The 23364-nt window shown below is 39.5% G+C and overlaps 1 protein-coding gene across 1 annotated transcript in view; it reads right to left on the reverse strand.

The window, feature by feature from the left end:
• EXT1 (exostosin glycosyltransferase 1) overlaps positions 1-23364 on the reverse strand; it is a 321068-nt gene that overhangs the window by 23548 nt on the left and 274156 nt on the right. The window contains exons 2-5 of the mRNA XM_055431618.2: positions 19062-19155; positions 17492-17599; positions 10441-10560; positions 3008-3140 (exon numbers count right to left, since the gene is read on the reverse strand). Of these exons, the coding sequence (XP_055287593.2) occupies positions 3008-3140; positions 10441-10560; positions 17492-17599; positions 19062-19155 (455 nt within the window). The remainder of the gene's footprint in view (positions 1-3007; positions 3141-10440; positions 10561-17491; positions 17600-19061; positions 19156-23364) is intronic.

The raw sequence follows: 23364 nt of genomic DNA on the forward strand, positions 1-23364 counted from the left end.
TATTGTAAATTGCGCTGCCATGAATGCTGGGGTGCATGTATCTTTTTGAATTATGGTTTTCTCCAGATATATGCCCAGGAGTAAGATTGCTGGGTCACAATGGTAGCTCTATATTTTATTTTTTAAGGGACCTGCATACTGTTCTCCATAGTGGCTGCCAGTTTACATTCCCACCAACAGGGTAAAAGGATTCCCTTTTCTCCATACCCTCTTCAGCATTTACAGTTTGCAGGTGTTTTGATGATGGCCTTTCTGAGTGGTGTGAGGTGATACCTCATTGTAGTTTTGATCTGCATTTCTCTCATCACTGGTGGTGTTGAGCATCTTTTCATGTGCTTTATGGCCATCTGTATGTCTTCTTTGGAGAAATGATTACTTAGATCTCCTGCCCACTTTTTGCTTGGATTGTTTGTTTCTTTGATGTTGAGCTGCATGAGCTGTTTGTGTATTTTGGAGATCAATCTCTTGTTGGTTGCTGGCTTTGCAAATATTTTCTCCTTTGCTGCCATTTTGAAGGGGTTTTGCCTGATCACTACTATTTCAGATAATAACCAGCAAGTGGTCAAGGTTAAAAGGCCAACATCCAGAGCCTCAGTGTCTAGGTCTGAAGCCCAGTTCTATCACTAAGTGGTGGTGGGATCATTACTTAACCCTCTGTGTTTCCACATCAGTGAAATGGGACTGATGGCAACAGCAACAAAGTTACAGGGTTGTTATGAGACTGAATTTAAATGAGTTAATGCATACAGAGCGTTTAGAACAGGACCTGCAAACACCGAGTGCTCAGCATGAGCTCACCACCATCATCACCATCATTGTTACCGTCATCATTATTTTGGGGTGGAAGCTGCTCTACTCCCAAGAAATCTCTTCTGCATGTAGCAGAGAAACACAGCTGAGAGAAAAAGCACGTGGTTCAGACCTCTGCCAACTGTGTGCTCTGAAGCCCAAGGAGGAAAGGTATCATACACGTGCAAAATAACAGCTACCGCCAAAGAGAAAGCAGTGAGAGAGCTTCCTCTCCAAATGAGTTTTTCCATGAGAACTCACTGAGAAATAGGAGCCAGGTTAAAAGCCTCTTAGAACTTCATTAGTGGGGACATATGTACACCTATAGCTAATTAAAGTTGATGTACGGCAGAAATCAAACCAATATTATAAAGCGATCATCGTTCAACTTTTAAAAAAGAATAAAAAAAAAAAGAAAAGCAGACTAAGAAACACTAATATGATGGTAGAGCTCTTATTAGACTATTAGAATAAGCAGTATTTATCGATGACAGAACAGCTTTTATCTTGGAGGGGAGGGATCGTGCTGCCAATAAACTTGTTTAACATTTAAAACAAAAAGAATAAATGTGAAATCCAAAATCCATCATGAATTATAATAAAAATAACAAATTAAATTTTAAAAAACTTCATTAGTATAGACCCACTAATTTCACATTTTAGCAGTTTAAATATGAACAAGACAGGGAAAGGACACTGAAGTTAAGCTTTGAGAGTGACTGATAAAGGTAAGAATTACAATGTATACCTCAAAGAATTATATGGATCTTTTGCCGAGAAAATTACGTCATCTGACTAGTACTTCAGTTTCACACTGGAAAGAAACTAGCTTTCCCACTAGTGAAATGCACATTTAAGGCTTTGCTGAGTAAGAAGAATAAATATGATGTAGGGGGTTCCCTTAACAGTAAGGACAAGTCACTGCTTTTAGACTTTCCTGTAATGGTTTAAGAAGCAACATTTACACACTTCTAATGTGCTAACTTGACTAACTCCACACAAAAATCTGAAGTCTTTTTGCCACATTGATTTGAAGGATGCTTTATTATCCCAAGGTTTCTCAAATTTGGAACTGTGACTGAGGGGAAATGTCCAAGATGTTACCAATATTGGAGCAAATGGGGCTCCAAATACTGGGGCAGCCAAAAAGTTTGTTCAGCTTTTTCCGAAGGTCGGTGCAGAGAAACCCAAATGAACTTTTTGGCCAGCCCAATATATAATGTCTACGGCGATAATGGTAGCCTTTTGTAAAGCTTCATCTCTCTGCTTGTTTCCTTTTCCTCATTATGACCAGCCTAAAAGTTGCCTGAAGAAGGAAATGGCAAGTCACTCCAACATTCTTGACTGGAAAATTCCAGACAGAAGACCCTGGTGGGCTACAGTCCGTGAGTTCGCAAAGAGCAGGACACGACTGAGCACAAAAGCTGCTTGAGAGCAGAGCTTATCTCTCCTTTGACTTTATTCCTACCACCTAGCACTGCATTAACATGGCACGGAAGAGGAGCATAATAAATGCAGAATGAAGTGCATAAGCTTGTCCTCTGTCCTATATTCTTAAATCTTTTCCCTTTCCCTTTATTAGTTTGGTTTTTCTTTGATCTGAGACAGAGAAGTTAGGATCGTGGAGAAAAAAAAAATGTAGGAAGAGCTCTCTTAGATTCACTTCATACATGATAAGACTCAAAATTATAGCAAACTCATTGTCATCGTGGGGCTTCCCTGGTGGCTCAGACAGTAAAAAATCCACCTGCAATGCAGGAGACCCGGGTTTGATCCTTGGGTTGGGAAGATTCCCCTGCAGAAAGGAATGGCAAAACACTCCAGTATTCTGGTCTGGAGAATTCCATGGACAGAGGAGCCTGGCAGGCTACAGTCCATGGGGTCGCAAAAGAGTAGGACATGACTGAGCAACTTTCACTTTAGACTGTCGTGTTCAGAAAGATCTGTAATTTGGGGAGCCTTCTTCTTAAAAAGCAATGACTCTACTAAATGTAAAGAACAGCGGCTCAGATCAGGAATGAGTTTTTCACTTTGCAAGGCTCTGCTGGATTTATAATTCATGACCTTGATAAACCATTTAGGGCAGGGCTCTAGGAAGGAGTCTCCAACACAGGGTGTTACAAAGACACTGCGATGGAATAAAAAAATCGAGGGACTCGAGTTCAGGACAACATTTGGAGGGTAAACCAGAATAGCTCCGGGGAAGGCATTCACTTACCTAAATTAGCATAGTAGTAAGGGAAATCTCCCAAATAAGACGAATACTGCGGTAGGACGAACAATCCTCCAGGATGTTTGTTCCATATTAAACTGTTACGTGATATGTGCTTGAATATTCTGTCCTGAATAATCTAGAAAACAAAAACATTGGCATATGGTGAGGAGAAGACTCTGATGATATCTGATGAGGAACACATTCCTCTAAATTTGAGGGCTGATGCCAGTAAAAGTACTGGGTCTACCCCCACCCCCCATTCTCCAATGATAAAAATGTCTGGGATAAGTAGAAAGTGACAGAGTGTTGGAAGCGAAGGAAAGAGAGAACGGAAAGAGATGGTTAACCCAATTGTCTAACTATACGTCAGTTTCACCATAAATTCTATCTTGTCTTTCTATTGTTAACTCCGTGCTCCTTTCAAAGTGGAGTGTGTAGAAGACTTATTTTCCTTAATGGTTGATCTTCCAGATCCCCAACATGAAGATCTGGTCTCAGTGCACGGAGATGTCCATGTAGAGATTGAGCTGGGAGCATCTTGAAGGCATGCACGTTCTATAAGCAGCTGAGGTTTTGATCTGTTCCTTTAATTCAGGAGGCAGGTTTATTTGTTTGACATAGTTTCATTGCCCTTTCAAATTCAATTGTAGGACTTTGGGGGTACTAGTTAGCTGCAGTTCTTCTAACTTTAATCTCAGAAAGTAGTGAGTTAACTAACAATTGCTCAAACAACCTACATAATAGGACAAAAACCACGGCATATGAAGACTAATAATAGCCAAGCTAGTTCATTAGTTTCTTTGGACTTGAAGACCTTGCAGATCATTAAATTCTACATTTAGAGTCAAACATTCTCCCATCCTGAATCATTTGTCAGATGAATGTGATTAGTCTACTTTACAGATTTCTCTCTGTGACTTTCAAACTCTTGTAATTATACCATCTACTCATTAAGATGTGATTTGGCAAATAATTAACTTGATACAGCACTTCATGTTTTCAGCAATTTTTTTTGTGTGTGTATGCTTAAAAAAAAGAAAAAGCCTAGTATATATCTCTAGGGATTTAAAACCAAAATCATCATTTTCCGGGTCCCCATTTAATGCAATGTGATTTAAGTACAGACCATTTTAAATGGAGTTGTATTATTTGCTAAGGTTATTACCACCCTCATCTCATCCCACATGGTGACTAGACAAGTAATAAAGGGAGCTACATTTATCTTCACAAACCTTACTGTGTTTATATTTCTTAATAAGAGAGAAGAAAGGAAGCAAGGAGGAAATTTAGAACTCAAATATCTTAGTTCAATGATTTCTGCAGTTTCTCTTTTCCTTAGATCAAAACTTCCTGTTTTATATGACTTGGCAGAGGTTTCAAATTTGGGGAAGATTTTAGAAACTTCACTCAAATGTTAATGTTTGTTCTTTGCGGTACAACAGAGATATGTTAAAATGCTGTTGTCTAGGCATTAATTATGAGAAAATTGCCATGGTTGTGAAGAGTTTTTACATGGTTTGCAATTCCACTTTGTACACCATTTACTCCAGTTTTTAATTATTTGTACTTTCCTATTCTACTTATTTTCCTATATAGGTTTTCATTCAGGTCCTTTTTTTTTTTTTGCTTTCCAAATTTATACACCTTCAAGCATGTGGTCCCTTAAATCCTGGATATCAAGACACAGAACACACTGATGGAAGACTGTGTCATAAATCCGACCTACATACAAGTGACATAGAACTGAGATGTCACAAATCGAATCCCTCTTCACTTTGGGTCTCTGGATGGTATGATCCTCAGTGCTGACTCTTTTTGGTTCAGTATCACAACACTGCCATCTGTTTGAATTCAGGGATGTGATAAGTCATAGTATTTTTCTGAAATACCAAAAAACACTTTATACACTCTTCAAACAGATCTTGACAGGGCAATATCAAAAAAGGTAGAAGAGCAATAACAATTGTTGACTATAATCCAGGTCAAGCAATTTGCCACCTTTATGACTTACTATCCTCATATGTAATAAGCAATAAAATATCATATTAATTACAACAACCTCCAGAATCTGTTAGGAATAGTTGCCTACGTCTTCATACTTATGACTTCTTTTTTTTTTTTATTTAAAAAAAATCATCTCATTCCTGTGTTCATTGTCTAAGCATGGATTTTCCCATTTTTACACAGGTATACTACCATAGGTATTATATATTACAGAACTTTCCATATTATTAATAGTATTCATGGTTTACTTATCCTAAATGACCAACAATAGTGCAATTATTTCCATGCAAATCTGTGAACATATTTATGAGCTAAAACTTGCCACATTTAGGACTGATGCCTTAAGATTTTGTCAAAGGGTATAAACACTTTAAAGGCTGTTCATACGTCTTGCCACTGTCTTTCTGAAAGGTTGATATCAACTTGGCTTATCAAAAGTTTGACAGAATGCAGATCTTATTTTATCAAATAGAAAGGTCATTTCGTCCCTCTCCTAATGCCTAAGTCTCCCTAATGCTACACTGGACAGCTTCCTGGATCCTTGGTACTCACTTCTTAATTGTTGTGGACAAAGACATCATATTTAAAGGCTGGATACTATAAAGAAAATCAAAACACACAATCACAAAAAATTTACACAATTTTTTTTTGCCCCACATGGTACCTTCAGTAAGGACAGTATTTCTTATTAATGTGAATTCAAAGGGAAGAAGGACAGGCTCCTTATTTTTCGTTTTTATGTGCCATCTATTTTTTAAATAATGGACTATTGGTTACAGGTTACAGTCATTCTAGGTGACCCTAACTCGGTCTTTTGACAAATGCAGTGTTGCCTAATACATGCAGGGCTGCCATATGCCACCTTGCTCCAAACTAAAGCAATCTTCTATTTCTCTTCTCTCATTGATTTTAAATTTTCATTGTACAGCAGCATCAGCAATACTACGGTCTGAATGTGTACGGTTAGAGATAAGTGAAGAGAGAAATGGAGACTCCTTCATAGAACTTCACTTTAAATTGTGCTTTCCAAGCTAATGGCAATTTCACGCCCTTTTCTTTTGCTCAGCCTGATTCCAACCGAGTTCCTAGGGTTCAGCCCTTAGTGCCAAGTTACTGTCGTACAATATTCTGACAAATAATGGAATCCATGAACATTTTTTTTGCAGCATTTTATCACTGTCCCTATCCTTACTTCTCAATCTGCACCAAAAAACGAGCTCCAAAGAGCCTCGCTCTTATTAAATAGCTCCTTAATTCTAAGGTGCAGAATTCAGAAATTTCAATCAGACTGGAAATACTAGCCAAATCCCAAGCAGGACAGAGTGCAGCACGGTTGAATGTACGCACAACTTGACCCTGGTGTTAGAGAGAAGGATGAAGCATCCTGTTTCCAATTTTATCTAAGCACTACCACAACTCTAAGGCTCATAATCTCCAAAGAGCAAGTAATTCCCTTTCCGCGACCCAGAATACAGCATGGAAGCAAGAAAGAACCTGAGTGTAGAACATCCCCGTAGCAAGAGACCTTCAAATCTACGCTGTCCAAGGGTAATGCCGAATAATCCTCAGACAGCAGGCACTCCAGCAGGGACTGAAGAATTCATATTATCCAAGTTCTAAGCCAAGTAGGAATTTTTGATTTGTGATAGTTAAATCGTTCTTATGAACATGTTGGCTGTTTATCTGTGTATGTGGATGGCATTTTCTGCTATTTTTCTCTGCTTTTCTGTTTACATTGGATCCTGGGGTAATCTGAGCTCTGATTTAAAAAGGGAAACTGGATGGTATCTATCATGCAATTCAGTTGAGAGGTCAAACTGTTACAATCCAATTTTGGAACTATATGAGGAGATTTTGACAGTTGCTATAAATTTGAATGAAGTATATGGTTTGTAGTGTTTTAAAAACAACTGTGTTTTCTCTAAAGAACTGCCTGGCTCAGATCCAAGGAGAAGTAGGCCTTTCCAGGCACAGAGATGAAAATCGCTTGGCTTAAGATCTTATGCTGATGAATATAACATATCCAACTGCTATTATAGGATAATTGAGCACTGCTAAGTTAGCAGGCAAGAGACCAGAGCTATGCAATAAACCATACTCAAAAGAAACGTAATTAATGAAATACCATCTTTCATCTGGCAAATTAGCAAAGTTGTGCGTGTGTGTTTTAATTACGATCCTGAAGGTTGATAAGGTTACAGTGAAAGAGGGTCCTCCCCAGATGGCTTGTGGGAATCTAGATGGATACAATCTTTCTGAAGTGTAATTTGGCAATATATATCATGAGCCTTAGTCATGCTTGGACCCTTGGCCTGAGTAATGCTATTTCAAGGACTCTATTCTAAAGAGATAGTCTAAGATACATGTGGAAAGTCATTGATTGGATAAAGGGCTATCTCTATCTAAAAAAAAACAAAAGAATGAATGAATTAGAGACAACAGTAATAGTCAACAATAGCAAGTCAGTTAATAAATAGAGGTTCACCAAGAGATGAAATATAGGGTGAAGAAATGAAAACACGTGGTCTCGGTATATAGCCAAAGATGCATAAAAGTGGCATGTGGAAACACTAAGGAAAGAATAACTTAAGAAATATATTGTGGGAACTCCCTAGTGGTCCACTGGTTAGGACTCCATGCTCTCACTGTCAAGGGTCTGGGTTCAATCCCTGGTCTGGGAACCAAGATCCCATAAGCTGTGTGATGTGGCCAAAAAAATAAATAAATAAATCAAATAAAAATGTAAAAAAGAATTGTATTGGGACAACTACAGTAAAACTGGTCAAAAAAAAAAGGATGGTTTAGGTTTTTCAACACAGATCACATACAAAGTAAACTGGATGAAAAAAAATTAATTGGCTATACTCCCGTACAAAATACAAAGCTTTAAAAAAGTTTGTGGGTGCATGCTAAGTTGCTTCAGTTACATCCAACTCTCTGAGACCTTATGGACCATAGCCTGCCAAGGTCCTCTGACCATGGGATTCTCCCAGCAAGAATACTGAAGTAGGCTGCCATTCCCTCCTCCAGGGGAATCTTCCTAACCCAGGGATCGAACCCGTATCTCTTACATCTCCAGCATTGGCAAGCAGGTTCTTCACCACTAGCGCACCTAGGAAGCCCCAACATGAAAGTAAATACTAGAAAATATGTAAGTGTAGGTTATGCATAAATAAAATTATGAGTCAAGAAGTCCTTTCTAAATAGTAGCAAATGAAAAAGGCAAAAGTGAAAAGATTTCCCAGTCATAAAACAAAACAGAAAGGCATACTACAAATTAGGGGAAAATATTTGTAAGAAAAGAATCAAAGGGTTAATATTTTTTGTATAATAAGCTGTTAAAAATTAATGAGAAAATTTTGTGGCCATTTCTATTTCTTTCTTTGTGAGCTGCCTCAGCAAGAAATACATGAAAAAATCTTTCTTACTAAAATCTTAAGAAAATAATGATTTATCAGTTTGAAGGATATAATGTTCAATATGGTGAAGGTGAAAAAAAAATTAAGTTCTCTCATATAAGCTGAAGGGAATATAAATTAGTTAATTCTATTGCAGGAAAATTGACAGTTCATGTAGAAATCTTAGCATTTGGCATATTCTTTGAATCAGGACTTCGAATTCAAGGATTTTATCCTAAGAAAGTAAACTTGAACTTGCATAACAATTTGTCACTGAGGCTATTTGCTTCAAGGATGTGTATAATAATGAAAAACTAGGAACAACTGTAGTAGACTCAAATGGGGGTTAATTAATGGAGTTAAGTGATATTATGAATGAAATATTAGTCATTAAAATAACTATAGAAAAATCTAATGAGATAATCTTAATGTATTATTAAGGAGAAAAAACAGGTTATAAACTAAGTATAGAAAGACTCTTCTTTAAATTAAAAATGACAACATATTTATGTATTTGTATAGAAAAAAATGAATATATATGTGTTTATATGTGTGTATATATGTCAATAGTGAATTGTATGGATAGATTATTTTATTTTTGTGCTGTATTTTCCATTATTTCCTAAAAGGAACATGCACTTCTTTGATAAAAAGCACTCATTCAAAAAAAAAAAAACAGCAACAACAAAAAATCAAAACAAAATTCTCATTCAACTTTCCTTAAGAAGGTTCTTAGAAGGGTCTTAGATGGAGGACAAGATCAAAACCGAAGGTAGAATTTATTACATGTTCAAATCTGCTGCTATGAATGCAAGGAAACTTAATTTTCATTGAGGAGGGTGATTTGGACGAATAAGAGGAATTTGCTTGGAATAAGGAAGCCCTTTGAAGGCATTCTACCCTGTCCCCGTTCATGGGTGGACCTGGGTACTAAATATCTTATCACTAAGTTCCAGGATGAAATCATTGCACCCAGAGAGGACACTTTGGTAGAGACCAGCCCCACAAGATCAGAAGCCAAGGCCAGGTTTCAGGTAGGTAAGTGTCCCAGGGTGGTTGGGGTATGACCAGCATTAGCTCTGGTACCCAGGATGGCAAGATAGCAGTGATATGCACAGAACAGGATGACTTCCATTTTCTTGGTATTTCTCAGAATGATCATACTGCATACTCCCAATGACATTAGCTTCTGGAGCAATAATCATGTTTCCAAAGAAAATACTTTGAAAGTGAGGTCACAAATGCCCCCACCTCATGTTACAGACACCTCACAATTACCTCGATTCTGGGCTATACTCAAGAACCTCTGCTTGGCTTCCTGTAATTTATGAGTGCAGATCCCAAAATCTTTTCTCAGCAATTTGTGCTGCTTTGGTGTAGCCTCAGGCCATCGCTCTCTGCTCTACTTCCAAAGGTTTTAATCATCCCCATGTTTCCCTTTCTTTTTTCCTCCTGCCTTAAAAAAAGCAACTTGAAGATGGGCACCCATCTGCCTGGAAGATTTTCTGATTTTATAAACTTAACACTTTATGCACCAGATGAGTGTAATTCTTATTTTCTTAACATATTCTTGTGACAATGAGGGGTGGGCTGCATATATCTTGAGAATGAATTTGACTGTTTCCCAATGCCACCGGACTACAGTACCCAGTAAACTATTCATATATTTAGAATGGGAGAAGATTTTCCCCTACTTGCTCACTATCTGTTTCTTAAGTGGACTCCAGAAATACGCCTTCAAAGGATGCCATGAGTGTGAATGACAGGACAATCATGAGCTACCTGTCTCTGAAATGAGGTAAGACAGAGCCGATCTCTGTGTCAAGGAGGGTAATTCCTCCTAAGTCAGCGTTCCTCTGTGGAGTTCGTCAAGAATGGAGAGCAGGTCAAAGGGGTTAACTGACACATCCAGGTACAGAAAGCTCAGTGTTGCCCCATTTGACCAATTACACATTGATAATAGCAAAAGAGAAGGCTAAGAGAAACACAGAAAGGACCATTATTCGAGACTGAAAGCCAAGGCATCTCACTTACCTCTAGTGTAGTTAATACAATCTTCTCAACTGAAGAAAAATAAGCCTCCCACAAGAACTGTGTCTGCTGTCTAAGTGCTAGGATTTTATCCTGATGAATAGACCTGATTGTAGAAGGAATCTGTAACACAAGGTGAACACATAATAACTATAACTGGAAAACAATGAGATGCCATTTGATCAAAATAACCCGCTCAGGTTAGAGTTTTATTCTTCATAGCATTCTGCTTCTAGCACATAGATCTACTAAAAACCACCAACCCCTAGACTGAAAGGCCCTTAAGAGGTGTTCGCTAAAGACAGCACTTACTGGGAGTCAGCACTGATGACCTTTAATGACCAAATACACAACAGTTAGAGCTCACTTCTAAGATTTGGTAGCAGCTTATCACTTGCGTAGCATTCCTCTGCCATTTTCTAAGAATCCCACATGCCCTTGAACCTGCCTGCCCATGGACAATCAAATCCTGTAGAGAAGGGGCTACAGTCTTGGAGCAAAGCTAAGAGCCATTATGTCCCAAGCACTTTTAAGACATGCCACCCCCAGGATTACTAATGACCTACAAAAGGATCTTAGGGAATGTCTCGGAGTCTGTCCATTTCATATGCAGCTGAGCGTAATTATTTCTTTGTGCATGTATCACTTTTCTCTCACTGAGAGCTTTCTGCTCCCCAGACCTCTCTTTTTGGCTCTAGTGTTTACCCCAAACTAACACGATCTGTCATGTGTGCTTAGCCAACACTGCTATCTACCAGGCTGCACAATTTTAAAGGAAGGATCTATGCCCTGTCCATCCAGCTAAACACTTTCTAGCTAGGATAATGACTTTTATGTACAGACACACCTCAGAGATACTGTGGGTTCTGTTTCAGACCACTACAATAAAATGAATATCACAATAAAGCGAGTCACACAAAATTTGTTTGGTTTTTCAGTGCATCCAGAGGATTCCCAGGTGGCACAGTGGTAAAGAATCTACCTGCCAGTGCAGGAAATGCAAGAGACACGGATTTATCCCTGAGTCAGGAAGATCCCCTGGAGTAGAAAATGGCAACCCACTCCAGCATTCTTGCCTGGGAAATTCCATAGACAGAGGAGACTGGTGGCTACAGTTCACGGGATCACAAAAGGCAGATACCACTGTGTACCACCACCAGTATCAGTCCATCTAAAAGTTACTTTGGCACTTGAGTCTATTAAGTGTACAGCAGCATAATGCATGAAATCACAACGTAAATATCTTAATTAAAATACTTTATTCAAAGTAAAAAAATTCTAACCATCCTCTGACAACACAGGCTTATGACAAACCTTCAATTTGTTAAAAAAAAAAAGCATCTATGAAGCACAATAAAGCAAAGCAAAATAAATGAGGTATGCCTGTAGTAGCTATTTAATAAATAAAAGTCAAATTGACTACAGCCATCTGAAGCCACCAAAGGGATATTATTATTTTCACTAGCAGTATAGCTCAATAGTTAAGCACAGGAGAATGGAGTCAGATCAAGGTAAGAGTCTTGGCTCTACAGTTTACTAGCTGTGCTTCCTTGAACAAGCTACTTGATCTCTCAAAGATTTCATCTCCTCAGTTATAAAACAGGGATACAGTTCTAACATCATTGTAAGGTTGTAATGAAGAGCACATAAGTGTTTCACACAATGCCTAACACATGGGAAGTTTAACTGACAAAGTAATTACTACTACTACTATTGTTATTGACTTACAGATGATGATATGAAAAGTTGGACCAATTGCTGAATGTTTGCCTGTGAACTTGCTTGGGTCTGGAGCTCTGAAATGTACTTCCTGGTTGTCTGGTGAGTTACCTTGGCTTGCTCCCTATCTTCACCTAAAGCCCAAAGTCTATTTCATTTATAGAGTCTACATTCTTAGGGGAGATTCCTTGTGATTAGCAAGTGCCCTTTTGTGCTCACCTCTTTCTGCATGCTTGCCTCCCTAATATGTAACTAATCAGAGAGGCATGGGAGCCTGGACTGAAGCAGGAATGCTCCACTAGCTGTTTTAATAAGAAAGTTACCCATGACATTGTGACTAGACTGCCTCTGAATTTCCAGTGGAGGGGAGGGAAGTAGGAACATTTTTTTTTTCAAGACCACTTCTATGGGAAGCCAGAGAACTGTTTCACAGTACCTACATAAGGACAAACTCACTTGCAATGTCCAAAAGCAGATACTAAATCTGCAGCCCCAGTGTATATCTGGATTCTCAACACTGAAGCAGCATGAAGGCAACAGGTAATGGAGAAAAACATTTGCCTGAAATCAGAGCGCAAGGTCAAGGGGAGATAAAATATCCTTGAAGAAGGTGGAGAAACCATTCAGATCATCGATCCCTAATAAGCCAAAAAACATTTAATTTTATTTACTGAGAAAATTACCCAGATAGCCACAGAAAGATTAGAAAAAAATTATCCTCCTCAATTTTCATAATCATGCCCTCTTCTGAATGTCAGTGGTATTCTCTAAGAGTCACACAGGTTGACACTTCACTGTTTTATTGTGATGATGAGGAACCAGTCCATTAGAAAAATGTCAAAAGATATCAACACTGTGTGGTCTCCAGAAAACTGAGTAGACTGTGATTATGAAGGCAGAATGGTATATCACACATGAGCCTATCAATACATCCCCTCTCTTATATAAGCCACATCTTGCTGTTACTATATCAAGTGAAATATATTCTACCCGTCTGTGCATACACGTGTCTGACAGCAGTCTGCAAAGTGCTCTGGAAGATAATTCCAATTGATTGAAAAGAAAGAGTTCCAAGTTTTAATGGCATTTGGCTATTGGTTATTAATCTGCTTGTCCCGAGAGACAGCTATGGGAAAGTGATAAATTAATTGCAATTTGGCCAGATTGTTCGAAGTGCCAGAATCCAGTGAAGTCTTAATAAAAGGTCATGCATGGTAACTGAACTAATGGAATCTACCAAGATAGATACAGGAAAGCAACAGTAAGCTCTCTTGGTGACATGACAACAAGACTATATGCAAATAAAAACATCTGAGCTGTTCTAAAACAGGAAATGAAAAATGGTAACATAACAAAAACATTTCCCAGAGCAGACATTTGGGCTGGGTGCCAGTTCCTTTAAACCATTGTCAATGACAGTTCAGTTGTCATTCAATATGGGGGCAGCTGTGCAGACAGACTGCATATGAGAGAGGAAAATGCCAACGAGTTTGAGTGGGTGCACAATGAAAAAAAAAACCCCAGCGTCAAGCCAAAATGTTGCTTCAGAAGGTGAAATGCTTCTGGAGAATCAACCCTGATGAAATGGCAGAGATCAGACAACCACATGTTCAGTACCCTGGAATCCACTGTTTCAAAGACAAACTCCCAGCTTATTCATATCAAATTCACAAGAGCGTGGGTACACAATTGGAGAAGTTATGGCTGGTATTTTTCATTCCCAAATTTCCTTTAATGAGCATACATCTTTAAAAAAAAAAATCAAAGGAGGAAGGAAAAAGGCAACATGGAAAAGAACCACATCTATCAGTTTGTTAGGCCTTCCATGAGTGAATGTTTTTAGGCACACACCTGGGGAGAACTCTACTAGGTCACATGTTCTTCTCCTACTTCTGAGGTCCCAGGGGCCTTGGAGATCACAGATCTGAATACCAGACACAAGGCATGTTTTAGAAGCTGTGTTCAGCTTGCCTTGCTTAATTGATAGCTCTCTTGGTTGCAGATATTTCACCTGCTACTTTAGGGAGAGTACTCAGTTATTTCATGGGTCAGTTAGCAGACTGGCCAGCAGGACATTAAAAAAAAAAAATCATTCTACAAATATTTGTAGTAGTTCAAGGTAAAGTACAATGTCATGAAATAAATGATTAAAATATTACATCATTTTAGGAAACGAGTATGGCAATTTATGCTAAAGCTAAAACATCATTGCACAAAATGCCTTTAGAAATTCTCAGTGACTGACTATTCCTGACCAGGGATTTCTCTGTGAGTATCATATTCCCCCTTCCCAGGCAGCTATTGAGATGTGCAGACTTTTATTAGGCATCCTTGTAGATGTTTAGTTGATGTATGTGCTTGGATTTACTTCTGGGCACTCCATTCTGTTCTATTGAGCTGTATACCTGTTTTTATGCCAGTATTACACTGTTTTAACGATTGTAGCTTTGTAATATAGTTTGAAACTAGGGATGAATCATCATCTTAAGATCTAAGAGAAAAAGCTTTATTTTTTTTCTCTTAGGATTGATTTGGCTATTTGGACTCTTTTCTAGTTCCACACAAATTTTAGGACTGTTTTTCTATTTCTGTAAAAAAAAAAAAAAATGCCACTGGCATTTTGGTAGGAATTGCCTTGAATCTGTGGATCACTTCAGGTAATAGGAACACATTTTTTTTTTTGTCTCTCAGAATATATCCCAGTAAAATTAGTTTTTATTTTATTTTATTTATTATTTTTTTATGGATTTTGTAACCTTTTAATTTTTATTTTTATTGGAGGCTAATTATTTTACAATATTATATTGGTTGGTTTTGTCATACATTGACATGAATCCACCCTGGGTGTACATGAGTTCCCCCTCCCGAACCCCCCTCCCACCTCCCTCCTCCCCTTATCCTCCCTCTGGGTCTTCCCTGCATACCAGCCCCGAGCATCCTGTAACATGTGCATCGACCCTGAACTGGCGATTCGTTTCACATATGATAATATACATGTTTCAATGCCATTCTCCCAAACCATCCCACCCTCACCCTCTCCCACAGAGTCCCAAAGATGATTCTATACGTCTGTGTCTCTTTTGCTGTCTCGTATACAGGGTTATCATTTCCATCTTTCTAAATTCCATATATATGCGTTAGTATATTGTATTGGTGTTTTTCTTTCTGGCTTACTTCACTCTGTGTAATAGGCTCTAGTTTCATCCACCTCATTAGAACTGGTTCAAATGCATTCTTTTTAATGGCTGAGTAATACTCCATTGTGTATATGTACCAAAGCTTTCTTATCCATTCATCTGCAGATGGCCATCTAGGTTGCTTCTGGAGAAATATACAGTGTTCATGGATTGGAAGAATAAATATTGTAAAAATGAGTATACTACCCAAAGTAATTTATATATTCAATGCAATCCCTATCAAGCTACCAACAATATTTTTCACAGAACTAGAACAAATAATCTCACAATTTGTATGGAAATACAAAAAACCTTGAATAGCCAAAGCAATTTTGAGGAAGAAGAATGGAACTGGGGGAGTCAACCTGCCGGACTTCAGGCTCTACTACAAAGCCACAGTCATCAAGACAGTATGGTACTGGCATAAAGACAGAAATATAGATCAATGGAACAAAATAGAAAGCACAGAGATAAACCCACACACCTATGGACACCTTATCTTTGACAAAGGAGGCAAGAATATAAAATGGAGAAAAGACAGTCTTTTGAACAAGTGGTGCTGGGAAAACTGGTCAGCCACTTGGAAAAGAATGAAAGTAGAACACTTCCTAACACCATACACCAAAATAAACTCAAAATGGATTAGAGAGCTAAATGTAAGACCAGAAACTATAAAACTCCTAGAGGAGAACGTAGGCAAAACACTCTCTGACATAAATCACAGCAGGATCCTCCAAGACCCACCTCCCAGAATATTGGAAATAGGAACATTTTAATAATTAGTAAGTCTTAATTCTGCAATACAGGACAACATTGTTGAAACTTGAAGACGAGTTGACTCATTGGAAAAGACTCTGATGCTGGGAAGGATTGGGGGCGGGAGGAGAAGGGGACGACAGAGGATGAGATGTCTGGATGGCATCACCGACTCGTTGGACATGAGTTTGAGTGAACTCCAGGAGTTGGTGATGGACAGGGAGGCCTGGCGTGCTGTAATTCATGGGGTCACAAAGAGTCGGACACGACTGAGTGACTGAACTGAACTGAACTGAATTCTGCAATACAGGACAACATTGTTGAAACTTGAAGACACTATACTAAGTGAAAGAAACCAGTCATGGAAAGAAAAATATTTCATGAGTCCACTTTCATGTGTTCAGTTGCTCAGTTATGTCTGACTCTTTGTGACCCCATGGATTGTAACCCACCAGGGTCCCCTGTCCATAGAATTTTCCAGGCAAGAATACTGGAGTGGGTTGTCATTCCCTTCTCCAGGGGATCTTCCCGATCCAGGGATCAAACTCACGTCTCTTGCATCTCCTTCACTGGCAAGCAGGCAAATTATTTTACCACTGAGCCATCTGGGAAGTCCTCCACTTATATGAGTTATCTAAAATAGTCAAGAATGGTTGTGACCAGGGGTTGGGGGATGGGAACTGAGGAGTTACTCAGCAGTGGGCATAAAATTTCACTTAAGCAACATGAATAAGCCTAGAGACCTGCTGTAATACACTGTATTTACCTATACTCAACCATAATGACTACATGCCAAAACTGATAAAGACAGTGGATTTCACGTTACGTGTTTTTACAACAATAAAATGAAATGAAAAAAAAATCTACATAGCCAAAAATACAAGACAACCCCCCACACACACATTTTCATTTGAGGCTGCTCTTTTAAATATACGTCTTAAAGATAACACTCACCCAGACTAGATCATTTGAGCAATGATAACACTAATGGCAAGAATCAGCCCTAGAGACCTGTCTTTCTGAAAATTAATCTGAAGGCAAATATGGAAACGGGAAAGGAGTACAAAGTGGCAGCAGAATTGTACAAGAACTCTCTGGCATGATTTCTAAATATTACAGAAATTGAAGGGGGTAGATATATACCTCTTGTCAGCACCAACATTCATGCCCTCCACCTGTACCTTCTCCTTTTCCGAGTATATATTCCCTGGATCTGAGGATATTGCGTACTAGGAAGTGAACGATGTCATGTTAAATGACTTCATATTCGCCACGACACAGGCAATTTTCTCCTGATAAAATTTCTTTTATAGAGCTGACCTTTTGGATTCATCTTCTTTGAAAGTTTGTACGGGGGCAGCAATAATCCACTGATCTGGGGAAGGCCACCACCCCTTCCTTACCTGTAATAACAATCTCTCATCGCCTATGACGGCAGCTTGGTTCCAATTAATCACTTCAGAGAATGGCAACTCCCATCCATTGCTGAGCATCACAGGGACACAGGCGGCCTGTGCAAAGAAGGGCACTGTGAGTGTGAAGGAGGTGGTGGCAGGAGGAACCGTTCCAATCAGGAGGGTGAAATCAGTACAAATTCAATTACTGGACTGCTGAGGTCAATAGAAAAGTGGGCTTTTATGAAGTCACATGAAGGTTGTCTGTATCCAGCTGAGATTTTACCATTTGCAAGTTGTGCCTTAGAATGTGAAAACCCCATTTCTATTCTTATACCTGGTTTGGCTGACCTTACTTCTAGGGAGACAACTGGCCTTGTTGAAGAAATATTACTGACATAACAAAATCGTTCACCAACGAAATCCTAGCATAAACCCCACCTTGAACATACATGGTCTTGTTGATGAAAATGCTACAGTTTATGTGCAAAGTGCTTCATGCCAATGTCCTGAGCAACAAAGAGTTGATCAGGACTTGGTTTTTCCTGATAAAGCATTTTGTGGACTTAAATCTTCCAGGGTGCTCACCAGGCCAGGCAAACACCCACACCAGACTTGGTCCCTTCAGTGTGGAGGGATCCTGACCAACTTATTACATGCACAGTGACCTAAGAGCCGAAAAACACCAGGCTAATGACAAAATTCTGGTTGCAAAGGACTCGTAATCCTAAGCGGAGACCAATTTGCTCCACGCAACATCCCCAGAGGCTAGGAGAATGTTAGGAATGATATGCTTCCTAGAACGTGTCAGAAAAGACTTTCAAGAAAAGGAAGACCTCCTGTTGGAGGACAAGACAGAACATTGGAAGCATGGGGACAAAAGCACAGATTCAGGCAGGGGCAGAGCGCAAAGGGAGAAAGGATGCAGCAGCAAGGAGCTCAGGAGCAGAGGAGGTGAGAGGTGGAAGGCGTGCTTTCTTGCCAACAAGGAAGGCTGGATGCAACTTCTGGGTGAGAACTGCCGAGAGCAAAGGTTAATGGCCAAAAAGTCCTGAAATTCTGGAACCTCAGAACTGCAGCACCTGGAACAGCCAGGCTGAGAGAGTGCCTCTACCTTGCTGGGGGCCATGCTCAAAATTCAGAGACGCCAAGTGATGACTGTGATGGGGACAGAACAAGTTTGATTTTGGGAAATACCACTCATCAGCCATCTTCACTGCTATTGAAACTGGCTTCCAAGGAGGAGGGCTGAGCCTCCATGAGGAACCCGGCTCTGCTGCCTGGTGGGCAGTCAGATCTAAACTCTGTTTGCAAGCCCATCTCTGAGAACCCACCTTCCCTTGAGATTCCCACCGAATCTCCTCATGTCCAAAGGCAGGGTGTAAATCCTCCTTCCACCCCCCATGCATATAAAAGGTTGCAGATTTTCTTGGGAAAACAGATTTCAGGTGTTCCAGGCAAACCGTGCATTTGGTTTAGATTCCAGGAGATGTGTTAAGGTGAACCCTCCTCCCCTCACCCCACTCCCCGTCTGATGTCAGTTCTCAACTCTGTTCTGGGGATGGTCAGGGCCTCTTACCTGTAGAGCCTCCAGGAACCTGAAGGACCCAAGCCTGCGACCACGAGGAACCAGACAGAAAGTGGCATTGTGCAGCATTTCCCGATAATCATATCTAGAAGGAGAAGAGGCACCATCAGCAAACAAAGACCATTAAGAATGGGGATGGAGTGAATGGGCACACCTAGGGTGCGTGAAGCCACCCAGACCAACTTGGGTGGTACACAAGCCAGCCCCACTTTTTCAGGGGGAAAGCAGGAAGGGTTGTTGCATGAAGGAATGGAAATGTGACCCTTCCCACTGGACAAAGCAATTAGGGTCTTGTGCAAACAATACGTAAAAGACAAGTCTGATGGTCTCAGTGACACTTTGGTTTGCTCAGCCTTTACTTCGCAAATCAGGTTTTTTCGTGTCTTGGCAAAAATAGGTTGCCTTCATCAGCTTAAAAAAATAATCACTGCTTGTTGTTCTTTTATAATGCCATATCATTCAGGAACCTGAAGACTGCTCTTGTTTCCTACCTACCCCATGAAACCATGCTATTAAAATCTACTCAGGAAACCTCCATTCTGAGCACAAAACATTTATTTTCTCCTTCAAGCTGGAGTTTCTCCTTTTAACCAAGAACATTCGGTTACCCCAGACAAACACTCCTGTTAAGAATGGTTGGCATGGAGGAAAGAGAGAAGGAGCCAGCCCAAGAAACTGGGAAAGAGAAGAAATAACAAGAGAAGAAAAAATACTCAGGGCTGTGGGAAACTGGGCAAGAGATGAGATGATCGTGTCTTTAATCAAATGCCATTGAGCCAGCTCACACTGTTATTGCACTTGAGAAAAATGCAAAATAGAACAGGAATGTCACCTGTCTCTTTATGTCAGCAGAGTGCAGGGTAACAAAACAAACTTTACCTCACTTTGTTTAGGGCTGGCACTTGAAACATGATTTCCACAAACCCAGTCCTAAACACACAGCTGAAAGCTCACTTGGAGTTGAAGCAAAGTTGGGAAACTGGAGATGGCTCATGTCCTGGGAAGGCCCAGCTTCTCAGGGCGAGGATGAAATCACACTAGTATGAAATCACTCTCGTTTTTCAAGAACTTCCCGGGCTCGGCAGACAGGTGTGACTTTGACAGTAGCATATGTCACCAGCATTTTCTGACTCTAATAGTCTAATTTAATCATAGCCTGAAGGCATTGGATTCTTCCCTCCTCTATTGGGGAAAATGATATATACATTTATATTTTTAAAGTCCACATCTATTTTTATAATCTTACACAAACTAGGCATATGGGAGTAAGCCAATTTTCAATTATAAACCCGTCATTAAGACGAGACATCATGCAAAGCACCATTTGCTTAAACAAGCGTGTACAACGAATTTGCACAAGAAAAGGTCACCATGAATGGATTATCTCCATTGAGAGTAAAAATTTTAAAAAAGAAAGAAAGAAAAAAGAATATCCTTGCTGCGTTAATTAAACCGTAAAATAGACTTCAAAGTGGAAAGTTTTTAAGAGGGCTCAAATTTAGCTAAATGAAAAAAATATTAAATTATGATAGTAATGGCTTCTCTTTTCCTCACCAAATATAAGGAAATAATTGACAAGGATCTCAGGCTCAACTGTTGATAATGTCTGAATATCTATCTAATCAATGGAGACCAGGGAAACACACATACACACACACACACACACACAATGTATGTATAAAGTTTAAACTCAAACTTTTTTAATATAAAAAGGTCAAATATACTTGAGGCTACAGCAAAGTTTAATAAATACCCAGAATAGAAATCCCTAAGGGGCTGGAACAGAAGGCCCTACCTCCTCATCATTAGGCTGCTAAAAATGTAAAACCCTATTAATGTTCTGGATTGTAACAAGTTTCAAAGTTTTCAGCTGCAGAATTTACTTGAGGGAAGGAGCGGAGGGAGAGGAAAAGCAGAAAACTTGTTGGAAAAACTCAAATGACAGTTATTCAAGGTGTGGATTTTTAAGTGGTTGTAGAGAGGGATTTGCTGATGTATGGAATAAAGCTTCATGATTGAAGCTAGTATTCATTCACATAATACGTAACAGGAGAAAGGGCACAAGCATTCTTGCTGGAATCAGGAACCCACTGGGTAAGCTGTGAAGTTCAGGACGAAACGATGGTCTTTCTGGGCCTCAGTTTCCTCATCTGCCAAATGAGTCAGTTGGGCAAGATGACTAAAGATTGTCTGGAACATTCCATAATTATTATTTTAAATAAAGTATTTCTTAGGGTTTTGTTTGTTTGTTTTGATGTGGGCCATGTTTTAAAAGTCTTTATTGAATTTGTTACAATATTTGTTCTGTTTTACATTTTTAGGGTTTTTTTTTTTAGTTGTGAGGCATGTGGGTTCTTAGCTTCAGGACCAAGGATTGAACCTGCACCCTCTACACTGGATGGCAAAGTCTTAAATCACTGGACCGCCAGGGAAGTCCTTCCATTACTCTTTATTCTTTCGTTAGTTTATGTCCCTTTGAGACCATCCCATTGCTCCAAAAGTTTCCACAACCATTGTATGCATGTATATGTGTATATATACATATATGTGTGTGTGTCTAAGGGACTTCCCCGGTTGTGCTAGTGGTAAAGAATCTGCCTGCCAATGCAGGAGACATTAAAAAAAACAGGTTCAATCCCTGGGCACGGCAACCCACTCCGGTATTCTTGTATGGAAAATCCCATGGACAGAGGAGCCTGGTGGGCTACTGCCCATAGGGTCACAAAGAGTCGAACAGGACTGAAGTGACTTAGCGTGCATGCATGCAGACACACACACATTTCTATAGAAATCTGCTTGTATATACAATGTGCAATGTGTGTATTTATACTGACATACAAAGACATACAGAAACATAAGCACATACAACTTAAAACAATGATTTTCCTATTTCTAACCATGCTCAGCCCATGAACCGTTGGCTCCAGAGACAGTGAGCCTATGAATGCCTGTGTATGACAACGGAAGAAATAATGACACCTGCAAGGGGGATGATGGTGCTAATGGAAGCACACGTGTGTGTGGCACTCTCTCCACTCAGCTCTTTGGTCTGCTCACATGCCCACGTCTGCCTCCTTCTAAGGCTTAAACTCATTCAGTCCTCAGTCACTGTTTGAAATAGTATGTTCCAAGCACTGTGCTCATCCTGGAGAAGACGCTTCCCCTGCTGCTAGACTTACCAAAGCCTCATCAGATAACTAAAAAAGGCTGGCGATTTCAGGGGTAGTATCTCCCTGAGGGTAGGTGTTCTAAGTATACTGTGGAAGGCTGGCCTTCCAGAATGACACAGTAAGGAATTCTGTGGACGCTCCTTCCAGCAAAACACCAATTTACCTGATACAAGTTATAAGAACATTCACTGAAAAAGTTGATATGCATGAACTTATTTACAAAACAGAAACAGACTCACAGACTTAAAATGACCTTATGGCTACCAGGGGGTAAGAGTTGGGAAAGGCGGGGGGCATAGTTAGGAAGTTTGAGATGACATGTACACACTGTTGTATTTAAAATAGAAAACCAACAAGGACCTACTGCATAGCACAGGGAACGTGGCTCAATATTCTGCAACAACCTAACTGGAAAAAGAATTTGAAAAAGAATAGATACGTGTATATGTCTAACTAAATCACTTTGCTGTATATCTGAAACTGACACATTGTTAATTAACTATGTTTCAATATAAAATAAAAAGTTTAAGAAAGAACATTCATTGAAAATTTCTGGAAATTGTCCTAAGAGCATCACGACAAGTGGAAAACCATTCGTTCAGGAAAATCTACCAAATCTTAGCAAGAATTGTGAGCATGTGGGGCATCTGAGCCAAGATCCACTCCATTACCAACCTTCACTAGCTCTGCCTTATAGAAGCTCTGTATAGCTGAGAAGACTAGGATCCCTCTACCTCAGCTCTCATTAAGCAAGTGAAAAGACAACCTATAGAAAAGAAAAAAAATATTTTCAAATTATCAATTTGGTAAGCAGCTTTATCCACCAAAGGTAAAGAACTCTTGCAAACCAACAATCAGGACAAATAATCCAATTTAAGAATAGGCAAAGGCTTTGAATAGATATTGTTCCAGATAAAATATGCCAAGTGCCAATAAGCACATGAAAAGATACTTAACCATTAGTCACTAGGGAAATGCAAATCAAAACTATGAGATATCATTTTACACCACAAAGATGGCCATAATTAAAAGGACAGATGACAACAGATGCTGATGAGAAACTGGACTATAAACCTCATATATTGCTGGTGGGAAGGTAATATGGTACAACCCCACTGGAAAAT

Source organism: Moschus berezovskii, chromosome 16 (genome assembly GCF_049115385.1).
Source record: "Moschus berezovskii isolate FMDL1 chromosome 16, NW_MosBer_1.0, whole genome shotgun sequence".
Taxonomy (NCBI): Eukaryota; Metazoa; Chordata; class Mammalia; order Artiodactyla; family Moschidae; genus Moschus; species Moschus berezovskii.